Source organism: Heliangelus exortis, chromosome 28, assembly GCF_036169615.1.
Source record: "Heliangelus exortis chromosome 28, bHelExo1.hap1, whole genome shotgun sequence".
In the NCBI taxonomy this organism is placed as follows: Eukaryota; Metazoa; Chordata; class Aves; order Apodiformes; family Trochilidae; genus Heliangelus; species Heliangelus exortis.
The window spans coordinates 4,370,127-4,388,809 of record NC_092449.1 but is presented as its reverse complement, the minus strand read 5'-3'; the positions used below and the strand labels follow the sequence as shown (position 1 = coordinate 4,388,809).

At 65.5% G+C, this 18,683-nt stretch overlaps 4 protein-coding genes across 6 annotated transcripts in view; 2 read left to right on the top strand and 2 right to left on the bottom strand.

Annotated features, from left to right (window-relative positions):
* The window catches only part of STK11 (serine/threonine kinase 11), a 37,006-nt gene extending 32,876 nt beyond the window's left edge, over nt 1–4,130 (top strand). Inside the window, exons 9-10 of the mRNA XM_071728031.1 lie at nt 1,868–2,100; nt 3,405–4,130. Of these exons, the coding sequence (XP_071584132.1) occupies nt 1,868–2,076 (209 nt within the window). The 3' untranslated portion in view covers nt 2,077–2,100; nt 3,405–4,130. The remainder of the gene's footprint in view (nt 1–1,867; nt 2,101–3,404) is intronic.
* A 409-nt stretch (nt 4,131–4,539) lies between these two features.
* CBARP (CACN subunit beta associated regulatory protein) lies at nt 4,540–12,228 on the bottom strand. Of its 3 annotated transcripts, none has more exons than XM_071728028.1 (10): nt 12,098–12,228; nt 9,843–9,914; nt 9,106–9,251; nt 8,955–9,016; nt 8,449–8,614; nt 8,196–8,370; nt 7,863–8,015; nt 7,344–7,551; nt 7,043–7,226; nt 4,540–6,727 (listed from the first exon to the last, which is right to left on the bottom strand). In XM_071728028.1, the coding sequence occupies exons 2-10, from the start codon at nt 9,888–9,890 to the stop codon at nt 5,545–5,547; spliced, it is 2,325 nt and encodes a 774-aa protein (XP_071584129.1). In that variant the 5' UTR covers nt 9,891–9,914; nt 12,098–12,228; the 3' UTR covers nt 4,540–5,544. The 3 variants fall into 3 exon arrangements, with proteins under 3 accessions (XP_071584129.1, XP_071584130.1, XP_071584131.1); XM_071728029.1 differs by having other exon boundaries at nt 7,344–7,455; XM_071728030.1 differs by lacking the exon at nt 12,098–12,228 and having other exon boundaries at nt 9,843–10,067.
* On the bottom strand, nt 10,077–11,471 carry LOC139787982 (basic salivary proline-rich protein 2-like). Its single transcript, XM_071727435.1, has one exon. It carries the CDS (start codon nt 11,469–11,471, stop codon nt 10,077–10,079), a length of 1,395 nt encoding a protein of 464 aa, XP_071583536.1.
* Nucleotides 12,229–12,981: 753 nt separating the features above from the next.
* On the top strand, nt 12,982–15,497 carry ATP5F1D (ATP synthase F1 subunit delta). The gene is made up of 5 exons (XM_071728033.1): nt 12,982–13,177; nt 13,660–13,813; nt 14,052–14,140; nt 14,542–14,669; nt 15,378–15,497. The coding sequence occupies exons 1-4, from the start codon at nt 13,046–13,048 to the stop codon at nt 14,662–14,664; spliced, it is 498 nt and encodes a 165-aa protein (XP_071584134.1). The 5' UTR covers nt 12,982–13,045; the 3' UTR covers nt 14,665–14,669; nt 15,378–15,497.
* The last annotated feature ends 3,186 nt before the right edge of the window (nt 15,498–18,683 follow it).

The following is an 18,683-nucleotide window of genomic DNA, read 5'->3' as shown; positions in this document are numbered from 1 at the left end:
AGTGGCAGCACAGAGGAATCAGGAAATGTGTCCAGACCTGGTGGAATCACCAGGGAGGGATGCGAGGGTCCCCTGTAACCCAGAACCCTGCAGCAGGTGGGTCCATCCTGCCCTCCCTCTCCTGCTTTGGTCTCCACATCAATCATCAGGGACATTTCTCTAAGGTAATTCCTGCCTTAGCCCAGCTCCCCAGCTCTCCCCAGCTCAGCCTGCTTTTAAAGGAAGGAAAAAACCCCTCCTGCCTGGTTCTGGCTGACCAGTCTGGCTGTAGAAGTGCTCAATCTGCCGCCTGATTTCCAAGGATGTGTTTTCACTCTTTCCTGCTGGGTGCTGCAGGGCTTTACCAGCAGCACCAGTGCCGCCCAGGCAGAGGGGCTGGGTTCTGGGATCTTGTTCCTTTTGCTGCTTTAGGGTCTCCGTGAGCGTTCAGGCTGATCCCTTGGGGAGAGGAAGGTGGGTGCTGGAGGGGACTTTGTCTGAACAAGGTCACATCTCCCTTCCCCTCGCAGCTGCGGTTTCCCCGAGGACTCTTCACCTGCAGCAGGGCCTGGGAAGGATGCAGCGAGGTGGGGGGAGAGCACGAGGGCCCAACAGGGACCCTGTTGTGTCCCTCCTGGGGGGCTGCAGCTCTCCCACCCCCTTCCTCCTCCCGCAGTGGGGTGAGGGTTGGCGCAAGTGCCGGGGGATGACGTCCCGCTCGGCCTTGGCGGGGAAAGGATTGAGCATCCTTTAAAGAAAATTATACATAATCGTCTTACAGCCCTCGCTTCCACTCAAACCTCTGAGTCATAACTGAAGGGCCCTGGAGCGTGACGTTCCTGCTGGAAGGAAATTGCCTGGGCTGGATCCGGTGGGGGGGGTGGGGGGGGAGCCGTGAACCTGACGAATCCTCTCGCCAGTCCTGCGTCTGCCTGGGGGATGTGCCCTGATCCCGGGCCCTGTCCCCTCCTCCTCCTCTAAGCCAGGGGGGGACCCTTTGTCACTGCCTGAGTGAGTGGAGGTGACCCCAGCCCCATCCAGCCACGGCCTCCAGAAATGGCTCCTCAGCTGCGGTGCTGAGTCACCCCGAGCTGGAGAGGAGGGCAGCAGGGCTGGGCTGGAGCCCTTCTGCCAGCTGGGTATCCCCTGTGGGGACAGTGACATCTCTGAGCTGCTGGGGGGCTGCCTGGCAGTGCCCACTGAGGTGCCCTGTGCTGCAGGGGGTGATGCAGCCCCTGCCCTGAGCTGCTGGGGGTGATGCAGCCCCTGCCCTGAGCTGCTGGGGGTGATGCAGCCCCTGCCCTGAGCTGCTGGGGATGATGCAGCCCCTGCCCTGAGCTGCTGGGGGTGATGCAGCCCCTGCCCTGAGCTGCTGGGGGTGATGCAGCCCCTGCCCTGAGCTGCTGGGGATGATGCAGCCCCTGCCCTGCCCCACAGAGCCAGCAGGCATTGGTTCCACAAAGACACTGAACCCTTTGGTGCTCTGTGGGTCAGGTTGGCGGATGGGAGTGGGGCTTGTACCTTCCTCCAGAGAAAGGAGGAGGAGGAGGAGTGAGTTCCTCCACTGCTGCTGGTGGGGTTCAGGGTGCCCGTTCTTGAGCCCTGGACCCCCTGTGCCCTTGGTTCTCCCACACTGCCCCGGCTCTTCCGATTTTTTTTCTTGTGTGCTGGAGGAAGATGGGAAACGGTGATGTTTGGTGGGAGCAGGGAGGGAGACACGGCCTTGGGCTCCCAACCTCCCCCATCCCCTGTTGGGGCCACCTCAGGTGTAGGACCAGGCTCTGGTTCCCCCCAGGGGCAGCAGCAGAGGGGGAGAGGGGATGCCGTGGGGCCACCGTGTCCCTTCCCTCACCGTGTCCTTTCCCTCACCGTGTCCCTTCCCTTGCAGGACAGGTGCCTGAGGAGGAGGCAGGGCAGAACGGGCAGAGCCGTGGCAAGGGGCTGCCCAAAGCCATCTGCATGAACGGGACAGAGCCGGGACAGCTGAGCACCAAATCCAAAGGGGAGCGGCGAGCCAGCGCCTCTTCCAACCCCTCCCGCAAGGCTTGCTCGGCCAGCAGCAAGATCCGAAAGCTCTCCACCTGCAAGCAGCAGTGAGGGGGAGCTCCAGGCTCTGCACAGGTACCGGCAGCCCTGTCCCCATGGGGAGGGAGGTGTGTGAGGCCACCCTGGTGCCTGCCCAGGGATGGGGGGGGGACATCCGAGCCCCTGGGGAAGGGTGTTTGTAGTTTTGGGTATGGAGAGAGCAGAGGTCTCGGTCCTGAGCATCCCACTGGGAATGTCCCTGGCACCCTGGGTCCTCTGCAGTGTTAGAGGGGTGCAGAGCACAGAGGGGACCCCGGCATGCCCCTGCTCTCCCCCCTCCTTGCAAGCTGCTGCCTCCTCGGGGGAGAGCTGCTGTGGCAATCCCCCTGCTGGGCTGCACTCGGGATGTGTTGTGACAGCCCACAGCCCCTTTCCTTGCCACCAGAGTCGTGTGTGTGTCCCCCACCCCCCTGGAGCATTCCCCCTGCTCTGCTCCCTCCACCGTGCACCGGGATGCTGAGCACCGGGGTGTCCCTGAGAGGTGGCCTTGTCACCCTGCCTCAAGCCCCTTCCTCTCCTCGGGGGAGCTCAGCACCTTCCCTGCTTCCCCCTCCTCTTTCCGGCTCTCTCAGCCCCGTCCCCCCCCTCCCTGCCCACCCCTCATTCAGAACCAGCCCGCTGTGACTCATGCTCTGCTCATCCACCCCCGGCCTCGCTCGTCACCGCTGCTCCGTGGGGCTGAGGCTCTGCTATCTGTTTGGATCACGACCAGCTTTGTGGTGTGAAAAAAAAAAAAAAAAAAAAAAAAAAAAAAAAAGAAATAAAATAATAAAAAAAAAAAAAAAGCCAGAAATAAAAGCCTGATCCTCCCCCTGCAGCTGTCAGGCCTCGCGCTCAGCTCCTCTGGCAGCTTTTTCATCTTTAATTCATGGCTGGCAGTGAGTCACCTGCACGGGGACTTTACTGTAGCAGGAGAAAATGCCTGGGATCGGGGGCTCCCCGGGGGAGCTGCTGCTCCTCTCACCCCTTCCCCTCGGGACAGGGCCTGGGGGCTTGGGAACAGCTGCCCAGTGGCTTTGGGAAGGAGGAGGAGGAGGAATCCCCCCCTTCCACTGCCCCCCTTTAGTCAGCACCTGGAAAAGCAGAAGGGGTTGTCTGTGTTTGATGGGCTCCTCTCCTTGGCATCACTGAAGGTCCTTGCTGTGTTTTCCCCTGGGACTTTTGCTTCCTGGCTCCAGGGGCAGCTCTGGGGCAGCACACCCACCCCTCTGGGGCAGAGCAGGGACCCCAGACCCCTCCAACCTTGTTGGGAAAAGGGTCCCAGGAGCAGGGTCGTGGCATCAGGCCCCATTTGTACCCCCCCAGCCCTCTCTCACCCCTCCTTCTCTGTCCTCCCGCAGCGTCCCCATCCCTGCCCCATCTCTGCCTCTCTCCTGGGAGCGAACCGCGCTTGAGATCCAAAAAGAAACCCGAGGAATCCAACCACGGAACCCGCCCCCTCCCCCGGCGGCCCCGGCCCCAGGAACCAGAAGCTGCTGGTGGGCAGACCCCACTTACCACCTGGGAAGATGAACTCTGCGGCTGGGAAAATGCTGCCCCTCCTCCTCCCCAATCACTCTTTGCCAATCAAGACACTGATTCTGGTTTTAATTTCACGATGGGAAGGGGGGGATGAGCGGGCCCCCCCCTCCCCGCCGGGCCCGGCCGGGTCCCCCCTGGCTGTGTAGAGTCGTGCAAAGCCATTGCCGTGCACTTTATGTTTTAGACTACTGTTATATATTATATATTTTCCTCTTTTTTTCTTTCTTTTTTTTTTTTTTGTTTTTTTTTGTTTTTTGTTTATATTTGCGGTATATTTAGAGATTCCTACACATTGTGATGTGTTGAAAATAAACCAGATGAGGAAAAAAAAAAAACCCACACAAAAAAACCCCCCCCCCAAAAAAAAAACAAAAAAACCACCCAACAGGTATTAAGACAAAACGAAACTCTATTAAACCTGCATGCTGTAAAAGGGCTCGGAAAAGGGAATGGGTGCGCTCGTTGTCTTTTTTTCTTTCTTTTTTTTCTTTTTTTTTTTTTTTTTTTTTTAAAGACAAAAGAAAAAAAAATAAAGTGAAAACAGCAAGGTGGGTTTCATGTTCTTCCTCCTGCAGGGGATGGGCTGGGTCTGGGGGCTGCAGACCCTACCCCAGGTGTCCTCTGCTTCATAGGGCAGTGCTGGGGCAGGAGCTGGGTGATTCCCCCCAGCCCAGCAGCTCCCGAGCGGGGGGGGCCGGGCCCTATCCCGAGGGGTAGAAGGGTAAGAAACAAGCTCAGAAAAGTCACAGTTGTTTGGGTTTTTTTCTCCTCTCTTTATAGATTAAAAAGGCAGAGTTGTAGTTAGTGCTTTGGACAGAGACTGCGCAGAGGGAAGGAGCGACCCGGCCTCTACTCGCATGCAATGGGGGGGCTGTGGAGGGGCATGGGGGGCCCTGGGCTGGGCCCCCTGCCTGCCCCACTGCTGACCACCCCCAGGTAACACCTGTGGGGCTATTTTTAGGGTTTTTTTCTTTTTTTTTTTTTCTTTCTTTTTTTCCCACCCATCCTTTGAAACACAAATAAAAACCCAATAAAAAGCAACAACCACCACCACCCCCCTGGAGCAGCAGCATCCACCTCTGTAAAAATCAATAAATATCTTCTGCACACCTCGGGCCCCGCGCTCAGCTCCCGGGGGGGTGCAGAGCATTTGGGCTGCCCCAGCCCCACATGCTCTGCTCTCTCCCGGGCAGAGGGACCAGCACCAGGGGCAGGTGACAGGCAGCCCACCCCTACAGGGGGTATTTCCTGGGGGGGTCCTGCCTCCCCAGCCCTCGGGGGGCTGTTGTGGGGCCCTGGGCTTGCCCATGCCCCTGGGGGGGATGCAGGAGCCCTTCGAGCATCTTCCTGCCCTGGCATGGCAGCCCCAGGCCCCTGCTTCCAGTTGGGATCCCAGGCTCCCTGTGGCACCGTTGGCTTGGTGGGATGGAGGAGGTGACTCCCCCTCCCCAAATAAACTGCCCTCCCCTTCAGGGTGGCACCGCTGCCTCCCCCAGCTCCGGCCCCTTCCTCACCAGGATGTTCCCGGTGGGATGGGAGGCGTTATTGCTTGTAAAAAACCAGAGAGAGGGAGAGGGGAGAGCATCTCTGCTACACTGCTCTGCCGGGGGGGTCATGGCTGGGTCTCAGCTGGGTTTGGGGGTTTACAAGCGAAGACCCCGGGTGCTGAGCTCTGCTGCACCTCTGTGCCCCCCCCCCACACCCCGGGCCCCTTCACTGCTGCCTGGCACCTCGCTCCTGAGAGCCAGGAGGCTTGGCCACCCCACGCTACCGGACCCCCTCAGTGTGGGGGGTGCAGCCAGGGGACCCCAGGCACCCTCCTGGCCTTCCCATGTGGGGTCACCCTTCCCGCGGCCCTGTGGGGAGGGTCCCGCGGCCCCTGCCGGGCCCTGCGCCAGCAGCAGGAGGGGACGGAGCCCCGAACCCCCCCGTGCTGGGGTCTGTCCCCTCAGGCCGGGCCTAGACAGGGCTGTGGTCAGGGGGGGCATCGCTGGCTGCCACGGCCACCGTGTGCTCGGTGCTCTCTGCCTCTCTCCTCAGGTGCCCGTAGAGCCGCTCCTCCAGCCCACCCGTGATTTTGTCCATCAGCTCCGAGCCGGAGCTCAGCCCCAGGCAGCTCCCGGGGCCGGAGCAGTCGTCATCCCCGGGGGGTTCGGCTCCGACCTTGGGCTCGGGGGCCGCTTCTCCGGGCTCCTCCACGATCACCTGGATCTCGGGGTCGGGCAGCGCTGGGGCGGGGGGGACCCCATCGGCCGCCTCCGCCGCCTCCTCGTCGCCGGCGCTGACGATGCGGGGCAGGGGGCTGTGGAAGCGGCTGTCCAGGGGGTAATTGGCGCTGTCCCCCCGGCGCAGAGGGGTGCGGTGCCGCTCCAGCGCCGGGTACCGCACGCCGGGGTCGCTGTACTGCTTGGCGTGCTGCCACTGCTTGCGGAGGTGGGTGCGGGAGCGGTGCTTGCCCCGCAGCGGGGATTCGTCGAACTGCGGGTCGTGGCGCACGAACGCGTTGAACAGGGCGTCCGTCTTCTCGTCGATGCTGTAGTCCCGCCGGGGCAGAGCCTCCCGCCCCGGGAACATCTGCCCATACGGGGACCAGGCCAGGGGGCTGTGGGGACGGGGGGGTCCCCCGCCTGCCGCACCCCGGGCTGTGCTCCCCTCCTCCTCTTCTTCATCCTCCTCTTCCTCCTCCTCCTCCTCCTCCGGCTGCCGGCCCTCGAAGCTCTCGAAGATGGTGCCTTTCCGCCCCGCGCTGGTGAAACAAATCCGCTTCTCGGAGGCCGTTTGGTCCTTGGGGGGCCCCTCCTCGCCCCCCCGGCTGGGCGCCTCGATGGAGGCGTAGCCGCTGTCCATCTGCAGCAGCTTGCGGGTGCCGGGCTCCGACTCCTCTGCCTTGGGGCGACCCCAGAGCTTCTCCTCGGGGCCTTCGGCCTCGTCCAGGGAGAAAGAGGGGCAGGGGGCCACGCCGCCGGGGGAGGAGACGCTGTCCCCGCCGTCGCTGCGCACCGAGTCCTGGTCGTTGCTGCGCTCGGAGGACGCGTACAGCTCCAGCGAGGCGCGCAGGCTCCAGATGTCGTGGTAGGCGCTGGGTGGCTCGGGGACGCCAGCCTCACCAGGGCTGCCCACGGCCCCTTCGCCCGGCTCTATCCTGCAGGCACCACCCCGCTGTCACGACAGGGACGCAGGGACCCCGAGCAGGGGGTGCCAGCCCAGCACCTGCGGGCTCGGCGGCGCTGCCGTGGTGCCACGGGGTCCCCCACGCTGTCCCCACCGCCCTGCCACACCCTCCCCATCCACACCTCCCCCAGAGCCCCTCACCCAGGATCTTTGCCCCCTGGCCACCTCCCCCCTCCCAAGGCCACACAAAGGAGGAGCCCCCTGTGCCAGGGGCAGCTCGGGTCCCTCGGTGTCTTCCCCGTTCCCGGCTCAACCCTCCCCGTCCCCTCTATCTACTGAAAAATACCTGCCGAGAGAGGGTGGGGGGCTGGCAGGGGAGGGCAGGAAGGGGCTGCTGGCGGGGTGGAAGGCCACATCATCCGTGTGGGCGATGTACTGGATGATGTCTGTCTGGTGAGGGTCCCGGTCCTCCTGGTCCATGCTCTCGCTGGCCGCCCTCTGACGCTGGAACTGCCGTCGCTTTGGGGACCCTGATGGGAGCCACAGGGCCGAGCTGGGGGGATGGTCCCTTCCCAGCACAGTGACCCCCCCCTCTGCCCACGTGTCCATCTCCGTGGGGCTGTGCCCGGGCTCCCCGCTGCCCCCACCTCTGGTGTCCAGGCTGGACGCCCGCTGGGTGCTCTCCAGCTTCCACTTCTTGATCCTGAAGTAGGGGCTGGCTCCGTCCAGGCTGGCGTGACGGCGCAGGCGGGTGAAGAACTGCAGGACAGTGCCCTGTGTGGGGGGCAGGGGGGGCTCCCCGGGGCCGCCCGTCCCTGCCCCTGCCACCTTCCCACTCCTGGGCACTACTGGGAACTGGGGGGTGTGTGGGGAGGAGATGTGAGTGCCCCCTCAGGCCCCTGCACCCCCCCCCCTCCATCCCCAGCTCGGCTCCTTTGTCCTTCTCCTGCCAAGATCGGCTGCAGCTGATGTACAAATGTCCCCCGGGGGCAAGGGACAGGGGTGGGGGGCAGAGCTGGATGGCCACATCCTTTCCCAGAGCCCTGGCATGAAGCAGGGGACAGGGTGGGGGGACAGGCAGCCACCCCTGTGCCAGAGATCAGGGCAGGGACAGGATCCCTGGGGCTGCACAGGCTCCCAAGGCTGATTCCCCCCCCAGCACTCACCGAGGGGCCCTCCCCGGAGTCGGAGGAGGCGGTGGGGCTGGCCTTGGTGAAGCTGGTGTCCACGGTGGAGTTGTAGGTGTCCCCAGGCAGGGCAGAGCTGGGGCACACGGCATGGCTGGGGAGTGCCGGCTGGGGCAGGGCCCCCCCGGGAGGCTGCAAGGCAGAGCAAGCTCAGGGGGCTTTGCACAAGGGTTGGGGACCCCCGGGACCCCCCATACCCACATCCAGAATTGTCCTGAGACTCCCACCCCAGCAGTGCCGCCCCGGGGTTCCGCAGGACCTGCCCCTGTCCCCCACGTCTCCCCCATCCTCCCTGAGGTGCTGGGGGCTCACCTGGAAGATGGCGAGGCCGGGCTTGGGCGGGGGCAGGCGGGGGGTCATGGCCAGGCTGTTCTCACTGGACTCACACTCGTGGATGGTGATGATCTTGAGGGCAGGGGGCGGGAGGTGCAGGTGGGTCAGCCGAGCGTTCTTCAGGTGGTGGAAATCTCCCTCTGTCAGCGTGTACCTGCCAGGCACTCCGGGTTAGGAGAGGAGGCACTGACCCAACCCCCCCGGTCCTCCCCCTTCCAGCCCAGTGCTTCACCTCCTCCCCTTCTCCTGGGTCTTCTTGCCCTGGTCGAAGAGCGCGGCCTCGTTGAAGGAGACGCGGCGGGTGGTGGAGGAGCTGGAGGACAGGAACCGCTCGCTCTCTGCATCCCGGTAGCTGGAGGATGACAAGCAGTCGGGGTCCTCCACTTTGATGGTGATATCTGTGGAGACAGGGGGTCAGCAGACAGGCTCTCCCCCTCCTGTGGCACACACCGGCTTCCCCAGCTGAGGCCTGGAAAACTTGCTGCACCCCAAGCCTCACAGCCAGCCCGGCTGTCCCTGCTCCTGGCTGGCTGTCCTGGAGCATTGGAGCGCCGCTGGGAGGGATGGTGGGGGGCACAGGGGGTGCGTGGCTGTCCCTACCCCAGGGCTGGGGGCTGCACTGGGGAGAGGGGAGTGCCCAAGAGCTGCTTTACCTCCCTGGGGAGCTGGGGGTGCTGCTGGGGGTGGGCAATGGCTGTCAGCTCCCCCTGGCACCCCCAGACCCACCATGGCACTCACCCTGGGCTGGCTGCGAGTCATCCAGGTAGGTGGTGTTGGTTTTCTCGGGATCATCGCTGGCTCTGCAGGGAGAGGAGGGTCAGCAGAGCAAGCACCGGTGACGCAGGCCCCAGGGACAGCAGCAGAGCCTGTCCCCACGGCCCAACCCCACCTGGAGTGCCGGCGGTCGGCCTCGCAGCACCGGCGGCAAATGATCAGGATGCCGGAGAGCAGGACCAGGGTCCCCCCGATGAAGATGGAGAGGAGGGCGAGGAGCAGCACGTAGCCATCCTGAGGGGACACCTCGCCGGGCACTGCCTGCACGGGGACGGGGGCTGAGCTGAGGGGGGGGGAAGGGGCAGGGAGCCCCAAACCCCAAGTGCCAGGGCAGTCCCGTCCCCTCCCACCCCCCGCCACGGCTGCCGCGGAGCGCTGCTCCCCAGAGATGCTCCCCCGCCGCCCCCGGGCCTGCTGCCGGCTCCGGGGCTCTGCCTTCACCAAGGCAACGGCAGCCGGGGGGGCTGCACTGCCAGCGGCCCCGTGCCGAGAGTGGGGGTGGGACCCCAGCTCTGCCCCACCTGGGGGCCCGTGCCCACACCCCCAGCTGTGGGAGTGGGGCTGACCCGGTCCCCTCGGACCCCCGGCACCCAGAGCTCCTCATGGGGCTGCGCAGGGCGCAGAGGGGTCTCACCCACCCCCCGGGGCTGGCGGAGTGGGGCGAGTGACAGTGGGACAGGGTGTCTGCTGCCATCCCCACCCAGGCGGAGCCCCCAGCCCCACAGCATCCGTGCAGCCCTCACACCTCCCAGGCACTGCCCCACGCCGGGACGCGCAGCCCCCCAGCCCCGTGACCCCCGGGAGGGCAGCGCGGGCGGGGGGGACAGGGGCGGGCAGGGGGGATCCGCTCACCGTGGCGCTCTCCGTCGCGTTGTCCCAGGGTGTCGGGTCATCGCTCATGGTCCGTCCCGGCCCGATCGCGTCCTGGGCCGGGGGGAGACAGAGGGAGGTGGTGGAACCGGGCCGGGGGTGGTGGCGGCGGCTCCTGCCCGGCCCCGGGCCCTGCCCAGCACCGCGGTGCGGAGCTGCCGGGAGGGACCGGGAGGGAGGGACCGGGATGGAGGGATGGAGGGAGAGAGGGTGTGGTCAGGGGGAGGCTGGAGGGTGGGAGAGAGAGAGGGAGGGGCGAAGGGAAGGTGGCTCCGGGGGGATGCGAGGACGGGGAGGCAGGTGGGGCCGGGATGGGGAGAAGGGGTCAGGACCGCCGCTTTCCCCCCCGAGAACCCTCTCACCCCACCCCGGGCACAGCCCCCGGGCACTGCCACCACCCTTACACAGCCCCCGCCCCCCACGCCGTTGCCCACTTAAAACGGGGGCCTGAGCTCCCTGGGGGCGGGCGAGTGGTCCCGGTGGCCAGAGGTGGCCCGTGGGGGGCTGACCCTGCCCTGGGGTCCCACTCGGGGTACTCGCAGGGAAGGAGGTGACATCGCCCTGCCCCAGGGAGCCCCAGCAACCAGCCACATGCCGGGGGGGAGACGGGGATGGGGGGTCCGGGCTGCCCGGCCCCTTCTCGCGGAGGTCGAGGGGGAGGCAGAACGCGGGGACAGGGGCAGGGAGGGGTGACAGGGTGGCAGATGGGCTCCCCACGTCTCGTGTGAGCGGGACTGGCGTGGGTGACGCCGGAGCGGCCGTTGACGCTTCTGAGTCAGCCCGAGAGCGGCTCCGCCACCAGATTGTCCCCAAGCAGGAGGGGACAGGGCTGGGGACAGCAGTGGGGCTGCTGAGGGACGCGCGGGTGATGCTCCGAGCTGCTGAGGAGCGAGAGGCAGCGGGGCCAGGGGACAGACGGGCAGATACGACCCCCCCCACTGCGGTGTCAACCCGGGGGCTGCCACCGCGGGTCCGTCTGTCCCTTGTGTCCATCTGTCCCGGGCTGCCGGACGGGGCGGGGGATGGGATGGGCTGGGGGTGGCGATGCTGGTGCCGGGGAGCCCCCCGAGGTAGGGAGCTCGGGGGGAGGAGGGGGCGTTCTGCCGGCCGGAGCACTCGGAAACTGCTCAAAATCAGGTCAGCGAAAAATGTGAATGGAGCCGATGGGAAGAGCCGCTGGCGGGGGTAGCGCGGGGGGGAACCGTGTCGCGGGGGGGACGACCCTGTCGCGGGGGGGACGACCCTGTCGCGGTCGGTCGCAGCTCTGCCACGAGCCGAAGTGCGAACCCCTCGAGGACTATCGGGGTGCTGGGGGCTCAGACATCCCCCCCCCGCCCCTGCACCCACCCTGAGGCAGCTCTGAGGTGCTGAGGTGAGCGGGGGAACGCCCCCCCTGTGGACCCCCAGGGCAGAAAAAGGGACGTCCCTCCTCTGCCCCCTTTTTGCTGGGGGGACCCCAGTCCCGGGGGGCTGCGGCTGCGGGCGGGACGGGCGCCCCACGGGCGGGGACCCCGGGGAGCCCCCCCTGGCCCCAGGCGGGGGGCTCGGGGGGCCGGGTGGGCGGGAAGAATGTCCCTCCTGTTCCCCATCATGCAGGAATCCCGTCTCCATGGCGACCCGGCGGGAACAGGCCGGCCATTGTCTGGAGGAGGGGGCCGGTCCCCGCGGCCCCCGGGCTATCCCCTCGGGTGGGGACACAGGGCCGGAACCTGGGGCCGCTGCCGGTTCCCGAGGAGGGGGGCTGGGGGCCGGGGGTCCCTCTGCTGCCGCGCTCCTGCACGTGCGTGCTAGAGGAGGGGTCGCGGGGGGGAAGAGGGGGGCCGGGGCGGGTCCGCGCCCCACGCGTGTGTTAGACCCGTGGGGCTGGGAGTGGGGGGACTCGCTCTGCTCCCCCCGGCTGCAACGGCCCCCCCGGGGCAATTCCGATGGTGGGGATGCGGGCAGGGATGCGGGCAGGGATGCGGGCAGGGATGCGGGGCAGGGATGCGGGGCAGGGATGCGGGGCAGGGATGCGGGGCAGGGATGGAGGAAGGGAGGGGTGGGGGCCGTGGGGCAGGGATGCGGGAGGGGGCTGCAGGCAGGACTGTGGGGCGGGGATGGAGGCAGGGATGGTGACAGCGAGGCAGGAGCCCCCCGGAACCCCCGTGCGCGATGAAGCGCGATGGGATCCCCCCGCCAGGCTCCTTCTGTCGCGATCGGGTTTGTCTCGAGGCGGGGGGGGGGGGCCAGGCACTCACCTACAACCGGGACCGGGGCTCCATCGCCGCCGCTGCGCTCGGTGCGGCGGGGCGGCCCCGGGATTTATGAATGAACCAGAGCCACCCCCGCGCGGCGCCAGCGTCACGTGGGGACAGGGGCTGCCCCGAACCCTGCCTGCACCAGAACCAGAACCAGAACCCGAACCCGAACCCGAACCCGAACCCTGCCTGCACCACAGCCCTGCCTGCACCAGAACCAGAACCCGAACCCGAACCCTTGCCTGCACCACAGCCCTGCCTGCACCAGAACCAGAACCAGAACCCGAACCCTTGCCTGCACCACAGCTCTGCCTGCACCAGAACAAGAACCAGAACCTTGCCAGCACCAGAACCTTGCCTGCACCGCAGCCCTGCCTGCACCAGAACAACAACCAGAACCAGAACCTTGCCTGCACCAGAACTAGAACCCTTCCTGCACCATCCCTGCCTTCACCAGAGTCCTGCCCGCACCAGAACCAGAACCTTGCCTGCACCAGAACCAGAACCCTGCCTGCACCATCCCTGCCTGCACCACAGCCCTGTCTGCTCCTCCAGGCCCTCCTGCCCGCAGTGCCCCGGGCACCGGAGCCCCGGGAGCTATCGCTAATTTGGACTCCCAGCGGCGAGACGGGCACGGAGGGGCAGGAACGGGCAGGAACGGGCAGGGATGGTCAGGAACGGGCAGGGATGGGCAAGGAACGGGGCGATACCGTCCCCCGCCCCCCCGCCCCCCGAATTGGCGGCCAAGCAGCGGGCGGGGCGGCGGGGACTACAACTCCCATGCGCCCTCGCGGCTCCATCCCAGACGTCACTTCCTGCCTGCGCCCGGCGCCCCCCGGTCCGTGTAGTCCGTGCCGCGGGGCACGCCGGGAGCTGTAGTCCCGCCGCCTCCCGCCCTGCCCCGCGCCGCCCGCTCGCCCTTGCCGCCGCCCCGGCCCCGCAGCCGCCATGATCCGCGCCCCCCGCCTCCTCCTCCGCCTCAGCGCCCGCCCGGTGCTGCAGCCGGGCCCCGCCCGCCGCTATGCCGAGGCCGCCGCCGGGCAGAACGCCATGGCCTTCACCTTCGCCTCGCCCACGCAGGTAGAGCCGGGCCCGGCCCGCACCCCCGGGGGGCGACCCGAGGGGCTGCCGGTGCGGGGGCTCCGGGATGAGCCCGAGCTGCACCCCGCGGGTTGGCTCAGCCCGGGGCTGGGGCGGGAGGGAACGCCTGGGAGGAGCGGCTCGGAGCGGGCCCGGGGCTGCGGCGGGGGTCGGGGGCGGCTCCCGGGCCTGGGAGCGAGCGGCGGGGTCGGTGCGGAGCGGGGCGGGGGGCGCTGGAATCCCCCGGTTCCTGGCACCGGCTCCGCCGGGCCTGACCTTGGTCCTGACCTCGGCCCTCAGCCCCTTCCCGGTTTTGCCGGGGACCCTCCCGCCCCGCCAGCCCCGGGTCCTCGGCTCCGCTGGCGGGCGGGGGGCGCGGCCGTGCCCGGGGTGAGGTGTCCGGGTCCGGACTCGGGGAAGTCCCCTGCTCCCTTTTCTGTGCTCCTGGTGACTCTTTCCACCTGCTCTGCCCTCCCTTCCAGGTGTTCTACAACGCTGCCAACGTGAAGCAGGTGGATGTGCCCACCATGACCGGGTCCTTTGGCATCCTGGCCTCCCACGTCCCCACCCTGCAGGTCCTCAGGCCAGGAGTGGTGACAGTCTATGCTGAAGATGGCACAGCCACCAAATATTTCGGTATTATGGAGCAGAGGGAGCCAGGGAGGGAGGGCAGTGTGTTGGGGGGCTCCACAGGGGGGGGGCTTTGCGCTTTCAGAGGTTTCTCCTTCCCTCTCCCTACCAGGGGCTGCCCTGGAAGTTGAGCCCCGTGTCAGGCAGTGCCCTGGGGTTCTCCAGGTGCTCTTGGTTCTGCTCAGACTCTGGCAGCAGCCCCAGCCAGCAGCTCCCTGACCCATCCTGCTCTGTCCCCTCGCAGTGAGCAGCGGCTCCGTCACCGTCCACGCAGACTCCAGCGTGCAGGTGCTGGCAGAGGAGGCTGTGCCAATGGACATGCTGGACCTGGCAGTGAGTCCCACAGTCCCTTTGTCCCCTTCCCTTCTGGAGGGGGGGGTCTGCTCCCTGCTTCGTGGGTGGGGGAGGTGGGTTTGCCTCTGGAGCTTCCTGTGGCCAGGGGCTGTGCCTCCACCCTGGTTTCTGGGACAGAGAGGAAGCCCCACAGCCTGTCACCCTTCTCCAAACCACTTCTCCACCTTGGACAGGTGCTGATTTTGCCCCTCCCCACCCCTCTTGGCCTCAGGATCAGCTTTTTCCCACGGAAATCGTTCCTAAGTGTCTGCTGCCAGTGAGGCTGTGTGAGCTGGTCTGAGGGACAAGAGGGGAGGGAGAGGGGTGGGTCGGGGTAGAGGACAAGTCCCCCATCCTGTGGTGGTCTCTGGATGACACATCCTCTGTGCTCGTGTGTTCAGACTGCAAAATCAAACCTGGAGAAGGCTGTTTCAGAGATGGCTGCAGCGTCTGACGAGGCAGCAAAAGCAGAAGCTCAGATTAAAGTAGAAGCTAACGAAGCTCTTATAAAAGCCCTGGAGTAATTCAGGTAAATGTCACCTACATCCTGGCTGAGATTTCCAGACCTGCTCTGGGGACAAATCCCAGCTCCCTGCTGCCAGCAGGAGCTCCCTGGGAGCAGCTGCTCGGGGACAGGGGGGGGGTGAGGGCTTGTGCCGGGTTTCAGGGGGCGGTGACATGGAAACCGTCCCGCGTTGGAGTATCTGATCGGTGTGGGGGCCCTTCCCGGAGCCACTAGATGGCAGCAGGGCCTGGGGACACGCCACGGTGACACAGAGACTGCGGTCACCCGTGTGGGACCTCGCCGGGCCGGGCCAGGCCAGCTCAGGAGCAGGCTGGATGCCTGGGGCCCCGGGGGGAGCTGGATGTCTGTGTGGCCTCTGCTCCCTCTTCTTTCCCTTCCATTACAAACAAACAACTTGTGTCTCGGGGGAGGCCGGGCTGGGCTCTCATCTCACCTCCTGGCCCCTTTTCCCCCCTCTCCCCTGCTGAGATTCAGCCTCCTCCCTCCTCTCCCCACCCGTGGTGTGGGCAGGTGAATCACCCGCAGCCTCTCCGAGGGCCTCTCCCCCACTATCTCCCTGATCTCTGCTCCCTCTGCTCTTTGGCCGCTGAGGTCAGGGCCCAGGGAGCCCGTGGCTCTTGTTTACTCCCAGCCGAGCCCTGGGAGCAGAACCCACCCCTCTGCCAAGCCCACTCCCCCCTTTAAAACCCCTCCCTCTCGTGTCTGCTGCAGGAATCTCACTGCTGGTGTGGAGAGAGAGCCCATCCTGCCCTGCCCACCCGGGTTCAGCTGGTGCAGGGCAAATGGAGGTGGAGAAAAGCCTCTGATCAATTAAAAGGAAATGTAATCCCTGCTCGTAGCACGTCCCCTTCTTCTGAGGCAGCAAATCGTGGCTGGGGGGGGGTGTTGGGGGCAGGAGGGTCTCTGTCCCCCACACTGGGGTCTGACACGTACAGGCGTCCCCCCAGCACTGCCCTGGGGTTCAGCTGGAGGTTCCCGTGGGAGATTCACCTTCGGGAAGCTTATCAGGCAGGTTTATAACCCCCTCCCTGCCCCGTCAGCCACCTCCACCTCCAGTAATCCACCCGGACAGCGGGATTAGGGCAGCTCGGGAGGAGCCACCCGGGCAGGGCTGCTCCAGACCCTTCGGCTCCCGACTCCCCCGCCCCAGCCAACCCCGCTGCTTGCTCAGCCTCCCGGCTCCCTTTGCCACAGGAATCCACTTCAGCTGAGCTGTTTCTTCACCCTCTGTCTTGCAGCTGGACAGCAGCTGCCTGGGCTTTGGCCCCTTCCCCTGCTGCTGCCTTTCCAGCCTGCGTGTGGCAGTCAGAGCCAGGGAAATCTCCCCCTGCTCCCTGGAGAGGGGCTGGGGGAGGAGGGGGAAGCAGATGCTGCGGGTGGTGGGAGTCATTCCGGGGTCTGTGTGATGAGAGGGGGGAGGGGGTGGCTGCCGAGGGGGCTCTGCTGAGGCTGCTGCTTGCCCAGGGGGTCTCTGGCCACCAGGGTGAGGTAGGAGCCCAAGCTTGGTGGACCCCATGTGCCTCTTGAAACTGGGAAGGAGTGGGTGTGAGTGAGGGGCTGTGTCTCTGTGCCAGATGCCCAAGGACACAGGTCCTGCCAGGCCCACCATCTGCTGCCCAGGGGGAATTTTGGTTCCCTCAGCTGCCCAGAGCCCCCAGCACGGACTCGGAGAGGCCGAGGTGGCTGCTGGCCCCTGGGTGTGGGGCTGCAGTCCCTCTGCCTCACTCTAATCTCCTTTTCCCTGCCTGTGTGGGCAGCAGGTTGGGGCTGCCTGCCCCCCAGCCAGCTCAGCTCCCCAGCTGGAGCAGGGCACAGCACGGGTATTTTTGGCACTGCCACCCAGGATGTAATCTTGGCTGCCTCCTCACCACCACCTCCTCCCCCTCCTCTCACTCGTTCTGTCTTACTCTCCCCCTTCCCCTCCCCAAGTGATCAAAAATAGAGACTGTGGTGTTAAATTTCTCACTCTCCAGCTTATTAAAAGCCTCTGAGTGCCTGACGCTGAAACTATTTGAAGCTCAGCCGACTTCCCAGTTTCTGATTTGCTCCAGTGCCTTTTTTCTTCCCTTCCCCTCTCTTTTTTTTTTTTTTTTTTTTTTTTTTTTAATTTTTTTTTCTTAAAGGTCATACACTGCGCTGTGCATAAGCAAAGCCTCAAAGTCAGAGTGAGTGCTAATTAAAACGTCTGGGGAATAACTGGGGACGGCCGGGCAGCTTCACTGCCTCTCGCTCTCCTCCTCCTTCCCCGGTTTCTATTTGGAGCCTCCGTGTGCTCCCCAGGCACGCAGCCGCTCTCCTTCCGACGGAAGGTGCTCGGGTTGTTGGTTGAGGGCTTGGTTGGTTTTTTTTTTTCGGTTTTTTTTTTTGTTGTTGTTGTTTTTTCATCTAATGGAAGAGCGTTGGCGAGGCCGGGAAGCCGGGGAAACGGCCAGCTGCTATTTTTAGGATGGGAAAAAAGTGTCTCCATCAGCCTCCTCTCACCAGCTCTTCCCACTGCCTCCCACCAGCTCCGGGAGGGCTCGGGGATGGGGGGGGGGAGGGAAGGGGCCAGCAGGGCTCCGGACCTGCCCCCTCGCAGGGTGCCCTTGCCGTGTGGATGCCTGCTGGGATTTGTAGTCTCATTTTTGGGGGTGGATTTTTTCCCAGCCACTTTTTGGGGCGGTGGGTGCTGGGCAGCTTCTCTCCCCCGCCACCCCCTTCAATTCAGTTCTTGCTGGGGGCAGGAGGGCTCGGGCTGTGCTATCGGGGCAGCTTCGGTTCTCCCAAGGAGCCGGGGGTCTCTTTGTCTGCAGGTTTTGGGCAGGGTGGGTGTGAGGGGAGGGGTTCCTCGCTGCCCGGAGCTGGGGGGGAGCGGGGCGGGGGGGCTGGCGTGGCCCCCTCTGCCTCCCTTCCCACCCGAGGGCTTTCGCCCGTGGCTCCCACCTCCTGCTGCCAGCTGGAGGGCGGGGAGCGGGGCCGGAGCGCTCGGAAAGTGAAGCATCAGCCAGGCTGGGGTTGGATTTCCGAGGGGCCGGGCTCTGCCGGGACAAAATCCCGGTGCTGGCCACATGGCGTTTCCAGCGTCCCACCCAGATCCCGACTGCAGGGAAAAGGTTCCAGCTCTCCTCTCTGCAGCGAGGAAAAAAACGAAAAAAAAAGAAAAAAAGAAAAAAAAAAAAAAACAAAAACAACCCACACCAGTCCCAAAGCCCAGTGCAGGATTCCCCCTGCTCCTGGCCGGGCTGACTTCACCCAGCACAACCTCCCCAAACCCTCCGTGCTGGGGATCCTGACCCTCGTCCTGCTATTGCCCCCCATCCCCACTGTCCCCTTTGTGGCATCGGGGGCTGGAGGGGCTGCCCCCCACCCCGCAGCCCTGCTGGGGGTGCAGGAGGTGGGTGGCAGCCCCTCTCTCACACACACACACACACACACACACCCTCCCCGCAGGAGCTTGGGGACCCTCGGGCAGCCCCTGCCTGGCTTTGTAGCCCCTGGCTCCAGCCCTAGCTCCACGCAGATCCCCCCCGTGGCCATGGGCTGCTGCCCACAGCCTGGTGCCGGCGTGGGAAGGTCAGCAGAGGCTCCGGGGGCTGCCGGGAGCCCGGTGTGTCCTTGGGCCACGTTGTCCTTGGGCCATGTTGCCCTTGGGTGGCTCCAAGGCCGTTATCCTCACAGCTTCCTTCTGGAGGGGGGAGCAGCGCTGTAATGATTAACCCACACTGCGTTAATCGTTCCGTCCTTTTTTTTTTTTTTTCCTCTGGGTTTCCAGCTCTGGAAAATGCTCCTTTTCCGCTGACCTCCCACGCACGTGGGCCCCGTGGTGGGAGCGTGTCAGAGCGCAGGGAAAATCCCTGCGGGAAGGGCAGGCATGGAGCAAGGGGGGAGAGGAGATGGGGGGGGGGGGAGGACCCGGGCAGGGTCTGTCCCGGCCGTGATTCTGGGTCCCAGCCTCTTTTTGGGGTGCTTTGCCAGCAGATGGCAGTGGAGCCGTGGGGAGACGTCACCCGTGAGTCTCACCCCGAAAATCTGAGCAGA

Coding starts and splice junctions, on each gene's coding strand:
- ATP5F1D (XM_071728033.1), top strand. CDS start 13,046: ATGATCCGCGCCCCCCGCCTCCTCCTCCGCCTCAGCGCCCGCCCGGTG. Junction 13,814..14,051: donor CACAGCCACCAAATATTTCG/GTATTATGGAGC, acceptor GTCCCCTCGCAG/TGAGCAGCGGCTCCGTCACC. Junction 14,141..14,541: donor TGGACATGCTGGACCTGGCA/GTGAGTCCCACA, acceptor TCGTGTGTTCAG/ACTGCAAAATCAAACCTGGA.
- CBARP (XM_071728028.1), bottom strand. CDS start 9,890: ATGAGCGATGACCCGACACCCTGGGACAACGCGACGGAGAGCGCCACG. Junction 9,252..9,842: donor ACGCGACGGAGAGCGCCACG/GTGAGCGGATCC, acceptor GTCCCCGTGCAG/GCAGTGCCCGGCGAGGTGTC. Junction 8,016..8,195: donor CCGGCCTCGCCATCTTCCAG/GTGAGCCCCCAG, acceptor TCTGCCTTGCAG/CCTCCCGGGGGGGCCCTGCC.
- LOC139787982 (XM_071727435.1), bottom strand. CDS start 11,471: ATGGAGACGGGATTCCTGCATGATGGGGAACAGGAGGGACATTCTTCC.